Here is an 8,546-nt window from a genome sequence, read left to right as displayed (position 1 = left end):
GTACTGTACACAGTGTTACTACATGCAGGCAATAAAAATGTAACGTTAAATGTAAAATGTGAGAAACTGAGCTTGAAGAAACTGCCCGTAAAGAAAAAAAGAGAAAATATACTGTAGTATGAAGCAGAGATTTGAAATCTGTGGAAATTACACAATGCAGTGGTAATACCTCATTTATATACCACGTGCACTTTTTGCCCCCTTGTTCTAAAACAGACATTTCAACACATGGATCAAGTGGGGATCCCACTTTAGGAGATATTTTTATTTGGCTAAATCTGTTTCTGAGAAACCCCTTTGGGACTGAGCGTGAGACCCCGACCCCGAACTGGGCGCAGGAGAACCGGCACCTGTCGGGTACGTCACCCACCGAGGCTGTGCAATGACCCTCCTGGCATCACATAAACGCTTCGCAGGCTCACCTCCAGCTCTGAGCGGCCACGGTCGAGCTGCAGCTGTTGCGTAACCCAGGTCTTCCCCTTGTCTACTCACAACTAAGAGGGCAAAGATACGAAACCGCGTCGGGGGTGAAAAGTTAGGACAGGCGCCCTAACAGAGGGGGAGACGTACCGTAGCGCTGAAGGGCTGCCGCTTGTGCAACATTGAAGCATCAGGAATCAGGAATCAAAAAGCCGTCACATGACACGGGAGGCGGTACGAGCCTGACTTGGCAGCCAGTAAGCTACAAACGCTGGGGCGCTATGAGCAAAAAAAAAAATCTTAACGGTACCTTTGTATCCATGTTTCCACCTATGGGAATGCGCACCGTGACAGCGCTGGGCATGCACGCACGGCTTTAGTGCAAGTCGGGAGAGAAAACAAACCTCGCCGCGCTGGGCACCGTGGACCTGACCGACCAGCAAGACGTTTCACTCCTGCGCTGGCTGTCCGAAGTGACTGAAGGGAGCGATTGAGAATGGCCTGTTTCGGCAAGGTGAGTGGTGCCCGACCAATGCTCTCTCATACTGGCTGCGAGCGGCGACCCTGCTGCCTGCCTCTTTTTTTTGGGGGGGTTGTATCCCGGAATCGCGAAGTCTGCAGGGACCAAGTGATTGGTACTGATTCAGTCTCGCACGGCGGAGGGGCGACACGACAACGGCCCCGCAAGCAGGCGCGCTGTGCAGTTTCGCCTCCCAGCCTTTTTTTTTTTTTAGTGCATTTGGTGCTGGATGTTGCCTGCATAATGAAACCCTGCGAGCGTACTGCTGGGCGAATGCTGGGAGCTGGGGGCCTCCTTGCGCTGGTGCGCTTTTGTCTGGGGGTGGTTTTCCGTGGAGGCGGGGTGTGTGTGTTTGTGTAGACAGGGGGGTGGGCGACCGTGCTGTTCTGATGCTGAGGGGGGCTGTGTTGAGTGATGTGTGAGCAAAGCGCAGCGCTGTGCCCTACATTTAACGCCCCTGTCGTTGAAGTCACTCATCGGTGATCGCCGACCGCGGGTATTGAGGCGTGTGATGCGTTGTATTTTCTTGTTGTCTTTGAAGAGCGTTTTTCCCCCCCCCTGTCAAAGCGCTGGTTGAAGAGTAGCGCTGTGCCAGAGAGGAAAAAAACCCCAAACACATCGTTGCTTTATTCCCAGCGTCTGAAGCAATCAAACAGGTACTCTAAAAGTTTCTATTCGTAGTGTCACATGGATGGATTTCGTCCTTTAAGCTCGACTTTTATTAAGAATAGGTCAATTTATAAAGGTTGCATAAACAAATCTGTAAACGCCTCTTGGTTTCTGTTGCTGAAAACAAACCTCTATAAGTACCACGTCATCTTTCATCATCCCTCTCTTATTGAGGCCTGACTGGAGTCTTTGATGTTCCAGGTTCAATGTCACACACCACCGCTGGTAGAGACGAACAAGGAGAAACTTTTTCTCATGGCGACTGGCCAGTCTCGAAGTTCCTGTTGTAGTCATTTAAAATCCCGTTATAAACTTTAAAGCTTTACTCATCCTAAAGGGCCTTTGGAATTAAACCTGTTGATTTAAACGGAGTAATACACACCTCAAGCGAATCGAGTAAAACCTAGATCCGATCTTTCTTCTTTTTTCCTTCTCCATAAGCAGTCATCTTTTTCATTTTTAATTCATTAGCCTATGATTTGCGTCTTCGATTCCTTTGCGTGCGCCCCGTTCTTGTCTAGCGTGCTCAGCCTTACGAACGTAACTCTGCATTTGTAATTTTTCATTTTAAATTAATTTCACCAAAAACCTTTTTACTATGTGTTTATGCATATTGGACATTGCAGAAATATCGTACCAGTATCTGACAAAGAAATGTAAAAAAAAAAAACACATTTTCATCACAATTTAGTACCGCTACTCTAAACCTTGTGGGAGCAGAATAAGAGAGTACATGAACTTGTAAAAGCATCCACATCCTTCCTATGGGGTCCTATTTTATAATCATTCAAAACAGGAATGCTCACACTGAAGGCTTCTAAGGGTAGTTACATAAAGTTACAGTAAATGTCAAAAAGAGAAGAAAATGAGATATGTTTATTGCATAACTATTCAGACCTTCGCACTCAATATCTGGTGGAAGTACCTGGGGCAGAAACTACAGCCACAAGTTTTTCTGGTATGTCTCTACTACCTTTGCACACCAGCTTGAAGCGATGTTTGCGTGTGTGACCGTCGCGGTTCTGCGCAGGCTCCTGCCTTTGCAGCTCCACCCCGCCGGTTTGTGCCTCGCTACCTGGGCACCAACCCGGGTCTGCTATGCGCAGGGAGGGCGGTGATGTCATCGCGCTGCCACCAGCTCTGCTACGCCCGTTCTTATTGGTAGATTTGCTCAAGCTCTTCTCAGATGGGTTAGGATCACTTGCTGTGCAAACAGCAATTTGCAAGTATTTCCACAGATTCTCCATAGGATTCAGGTATGGACTTTAATTGGCCTCTCAAAGTAATTCACTTATTCTTAAGCCACTCCACTGTAGCTTTGCCTTTGTGATTTGGATCATTGTCCAGCAAAAAAAGGTGACTTTTTGACCCAAATTTAAAACGGAATCAGGTTATCCTCTACCATTTACCAGTACTTGGGAACCTATCTCCGTCTGTGTTCATATCAGTCCCCCCAGTCCCTGCTAATGAGAAGAAGATCTGTACCACAATGCTGCCTCCATCCTGCTTCAAGGTAGAGATAGTGCTGACCGAGAGATGCATTATATTAGGTTTGTGTCACATGTACCACTTGGCATTTAGACAACGTTTTAATTCTGTCTTGTTTGATCACAAAACCTTTTGCCAATTGTTTGCAGTATTGCTTAGGTGCTCTTCTTCAAACCCCATGCAGAATGTGTTTTTTAAGTTCCATACAAGCTCCTGTTGTAGATTGACTAGCATATTATGAACTCATGGACATTTTATCCCAGTTCTGGCACTGAACTCCATAACTTTTCCAAAGTCTGTGTGGGCCTCACGATGACATTCCAGTTGAGATACTGGAGAATGGATTCCAGTTGAAGTGTTAGAACCTTTGCAAGGATCTTAACATCCACATTGATAAGGGAAATAGGGCGATAGTTACAACGAAGGAGGTTTTTACCTTACTTCAGCAGCAATGTTGTAGTAGCTTGACAAAGAATTAAAAGCTTCAGAACTCCAGAAAAGAATAATTCGGATTTATAGTGGGAACATGAAAATTATTCATAACATCATCGATTGATGAGGGATCTTAGACTGATTTTGCTTTGTAGAGCTCTGAATAATTGTCATTAAACTGGTTATTAATTTCCTTTGGCTTATAAATTGGACCTGAGTATGACTCCATATGAGTTATCAGACAGCAAGGGTTTCGCCCGCCTGATCCCCTATTCGCAAGAAAAGTGTTGTGTTTTATACAGCAAGTGCTCTGCAGGCTTAGACATAGGGATGGACCCATAGAGGAGCAGTCAAATATAGGATTTAGGATTCACAGTGACATTCCTGATCAGTTTCCTCTTTGTCCTGCTGCTCAGTTTGGAGGAAGAGCCTGATTTTGGCAGTATCTGCAGTGTCTGAGTGCCTTCCATGTCTTCATGAGCAACCTCACCATGGGATTTGAAATAAGGGTATAATTTAAAAATAATAATAATAATAATAATAATAATAATAATAATAATAATAATAATAATAATAATAATATACCCTTCTTCTGCTCTGTGCCTTTATACAACTTAATATAACTTCAAACAACTGTCTGAATCTTTGCCTTGCTCAACTGCTTGACATTCACTACCTGATTGAGGAACTTCCCAGAGACAGGTGTATATATTTTTTCTGAAATAATGTGAACCACTAATATTGCAGACAGACAGAGGCCATTCAACTCATTGTTTGGCTCCTTAAGGCAATTTCGTGCACCCAAATTTAGTCTTGCACAGCAGAGGGCTTAAATATTTACAAAGTCATGAATTTACCTTTTTTTTTCTTTCATATTAATTATCTACTGTGTGTACTTTTTTCTTTTGTGTTTTGCTGCGGAACATTTAGAATGGGTTTGATCTTTTCTATAACAAGTATCAGTTGCATCTTCAAAGTATCATGACTGCAAACTTTAAAGCTTACAAAATGTGAAAACTGTGCAAGAGTCTGAATATGTTTCTGCAAGGCACAGTATAAGTATATGCAGCTTTGAATAAGTGACCTTGTAAAAAGCATTGCATTTTGGTTTTACTTGAAGATTGTGAGTGTAATTGTACTAATGTCGGCGTGGTGTTCAAAGCACTTGAAGTGAATTCCATTACTGTTCTTAATGATTTGCTTTGGTGGAACTTGTCATTCTGTGAGATGTTTTTTAAATGAAAAGATGGCTTTAGTTCACAGTGATTCCTTGTTAAGCATTTCTGACTTTATATGCTTTTTGCTCAATAATTAAAAGTGCAGTCTAACTTAATGATATTCCAAAAGCATATTTTTAGCTGGTGTAATGCTATTAGTGCTGCTGCCTCACAGCTCATGGGTTCTGGGTTCAGGTCTGGACTGGAAACCATTCTGTGCGGAGTTTGCATGTTTCCCCTGCATCTTCTTGGGTTTTTTTTGGGTGAACAGGTCATTTGGCATCTCAAAATGCTCTGGAATGGACTGCTAGGACACTTATCTGATTTATCCTATGCCTCATCTGATTCAAAAGGACAATGTAATTATCATTAAACATGTTCAATTATTATTTCTATTATTTAATTAGATGATTTAGTCTGAGTGTACTTTTACTTCTATGAATAAAAATGACACAAGAAGTATAAGGCAAGTTTGATTTAATTACCCAGCCTTTAGCAATTAGGTAAGAAAGAAACACCTGGAATTATGTTCAGGACTGCTTTCATGAGAGCTCTTTTTGCTGTCAAATTAAACAATTCTTCACATCTGGCAAACCTCTTTTGGATAATCAGGTAAACTAATTCAAACGGTAAGGCCGGTTGGTGTTTTGATTTTTTAAAGAGGTTTACCGATGCTTAGAGCACTCGTTAAAAGATGGCAAGAGAAGTTACTGCATTATTCATTATGAAAAATGAGCTTTATTTTCTTATTTAATTTGTCCTTCCCATGAAGGGAACAGCAAAGATGTTGATTTGCAGGCTTAGCTTAAGTAAGCTCATGTTTTAATTAAGATGAATCAACACACTGAAGCATGTGTATGGCCGTGATAGGTCATTACGGATATCCTTGTAAATGTTTACAACCTGGTGTGCCTACACAGTTAGCGGGTAATTAAATCTGTCCTAAGATGTTTAATGAGCATTCCTGTAGACAGAACAAAGATGCTGAATATGACTTAGAGATTTAGTATTGCACATACAAGTCTATATAGGAAGGAGTGGAACCCTAGGTCTTTGGGGAGACAGGCGAGAGACTTATTTTGTTATTTTTTTCATGAACGGTTTGTAATTTACAGAGTTAATTAATATACAGCACACAGTGGAATTATAAAATTGAATCTGTTGAGCATTCTGTTGAGTAGATGGGCTCCAGACACATCAGACAGAGATCCCCTCCCTGTGGAAAACAGCACAAATCACTGGTTTCCTGTCCTGCTTTGATTGCAATCCTTTCTGTCTGTCAGTAACAGATGGTGCCACAGATGACTGTAACTTCCTCAATTCCCATTGCAATGAACTAGAACTCACTACAAGAAATCGTGTATCCATACTGTAGCGGAACTGGTGCGTCTTCCAAGCCTTTTCCAATAAATCTGAAGGAAAAGGTCCCACACATTGCTGTATGAAGAGATACTTTATTTCAGATTGTGGTATTTCCAGATAAGGGACATTTTTATGTCTGTGATCCTGCATGAGGAATTTCTCAGCTTTTACAGACTGGGCTTGTCAGGATGTAAGTAAATAAGTAGATAACAGTAAATCATTTTATTTTATTGTGGATAGGTATAGTGTAGCTGTCTCAGACAACATTTGGGCTACAAGCACATCTCATAATATCGAATGAATCAGGTCAAATGTGGATTCAGCAATCACTTTGGAAACTTTCTGTCTGTTGGATAGCACACATTATTATCTTTGTTTTTCTGCAACATTGATCCAGGTCGATATACACAGTACTATTAACCAAGCATGGATATTACAAAAGAAGAGTTGTATTCTATATTACATATTCCAGATGTATATTCCTGACATGTCTAATTTAGAAGAACTCTGATGATGGTAAAGAGGCACAGACAGGTTTGTTGTTTATGGTGACTTGGCCTCGGTTTTTAGTGATCCAATATTTTGCTCTGCAAAAAAAAAGAACTGTTTGACACAGTGTTTGAATAAGAGGTTGGCCACTCTGGAGATTTGTAACCGAGTGCAGTGACTGAGGTTGGACTGAAAGGTGTAATTTAATGGCAGGTAGACTAATAATCAATGCAGTCTTAAAATAGCTCTGTCTGATCTCGTGCTGTAGTCTGGAAAAAGAAGAGGCACCCTCATGTGTTTGTTGTACAAGCAGGCTTAAAAGGTTGTTGAATCTCAGGATTAAGCTTCACCTCATTAAACTCTTCAGTATATCTAAGGCTTCTTTTTAAAAAGGGAAAGTGAACCATCCAATCAAATATCACAAACATCCAGTTCACTATGGGGCAGGACCACAATTATCTAAACCGTGATGAGATCCTTGCCCTCAGGATTAAGCAAGCTGTTCCCAGTAGTTAGTTTGGAAGTACAGAGTGTCTGTGAGCATTCCGTAAAGAACAATTCATATCATTCATCGCGTCCTTCACATTAGTGAGCTGTCATGCAGCCAGAGAATCGTGGCTCTGGTGTGTCTGTGCGTGCCCTGCCCAGTGTGCGGACTGGTGTCCCATCCATGGTGACCCCACTTGCGACCACTGGTTGCCGGGAGAGGCAGTTAGAAAATGGATGGATGTATGGATGGCAGTTTTGTGAGGGTCTGGAGCCCAACCATGTTAGGTTCTGATTCCCCTGGATCCTTCAGCATCCAGCTGGAGGAGATCCTTGAATCAGAAGAGCAACCAAATGTCCAAATGATCCCCTCTTGTGTGTGCTTTTCTTCTGTTCTTAAAAGCTGGAGCTTGGTAAATAGTGACTGGATGGTTGTGGTCATTTTTATGAATGAGAGGGGTCATTCCAGTTCAGTCTTAATTTTATACAATGCCTTTTACGATGCGTCATTCTTACTCCACTGAACAGTAAAGCAGTTCATTTAAAAATAAACCTGACTTGATTCTGTGGCTGTTTCAGGCCTCTTCCGCTGTTCCTTCTGTCCGATCGTTTCACAAGTCCCGTGGGTACGCATTGTCAGCTCACGAATGGCTTGGGAAAAGGTGCAGGACGGCTCATTCCATTGGCTCTAAAGTGAAAAGGATGAACTGCTGCTTTAATCCCCTGTGGTTTCTGACTCCGGGGTGAGTTAAACAGTTCTGCTGAGCCTGTGATCCTGATTGTGTCTTCTGTGGTGCTGGCCGCTTCAGAGTGCTGCTAAGCCATTATCCGCACAATCCGAAATCCATGTAATTCCATTAGCGGTGTTGTGGTGCCTGCTGGAAGTGACTGTCTGGAGCACCCATTAGACTGGTCGACCTTTAGTTGTCATTGGGACCCAGACGCATGGGAGTGTAACGCGCTCCAGAAGCAATTAAACCCCAGCGAACACAATTTGGTTTGTAAAATGAAACTCCAGTGAGTTTTCAGCGGGGGTCCCTGTTGATTACAGGAATCAGCCTCAAAGAGAAATCAGTGAAATTGCAATTGAAGGTGTCAGCGCAGTGATTGAAAATTCCTATCGGGAGGTTAATGGGATTCAGCTTCCCGCTGGTGTTTGCCAGTCATTTTGTTGCGACTAGATTGATCGAGTTGACTCATTGTATAACAGACCCTGAGCATTCGGGACTGCTTGTTTCCTGGATTTTGCTCTGTTTCAGTTTAGAGTTCTAGTCCCAGGGGAATATGGTCTACCATACTGAAATCCTAGAATTTTAATCAAGAAAATTGTCCTACCAAGTAACAGAAACTCAGTCAAAACTTAAAACCCCTGAGACACCTGTACATGATGATATAAGCTTTTAATGAAGATGAGATCTTTCTGACACTTGGTTTTATGTGTCCATTAATGGTGTGATAATAAC

At 42.3% G+C, this 8,546-nt stretch overlaps 1 protein-coding gene across 1 annotated transcript in view; it reads left to right on the top strand.

Moving 5' to 3' along the window:
* Positions 1–630: 630 nt before the first annotated feature.
* The window catches only part of st6galnac3 (ST6 (alpha-N-acetyl-neuraminyl-2,3-beta-galactosyl-1,3)-N-acetylgalactosaminide alpha-2,6-sialyltransferase 3), a 99,588-nt gene continuing 91,672 nt past the window's right edge, over positions 631–8,546 (top strand). The window contains exon 1 of the mRNA XM_088597970.1: positions 631–934. Within this exon, the coding sequence (XP_088454096.1) occupies positions 917–934 (18 nt within the window). The 5' untranslated portion in view covers positions 631–916. The remainder of the gene's footprint in view (positions 935–8,546) is intronic.

Source organism: Lepisosteus platostomus, chromosome 11 (assembly GCF_059453375.1).
Source record: "Lepisosteus platostomus isolate fLepPlt1 chromosome 11, fLepPlt1.hap1, whole genome shotgun sequence".
NCBI classification, from domain to species: domain Eukaryota; kingdom Metazoa; phylum Chordata; class Actinopteri; order Semionotiformes; family Lepisosteidae; genus Lepisosteus; species Lepisosteus platostomus.
This window is presented reverse-complemented; position numbering and strand designations above follow the sequence as displayed.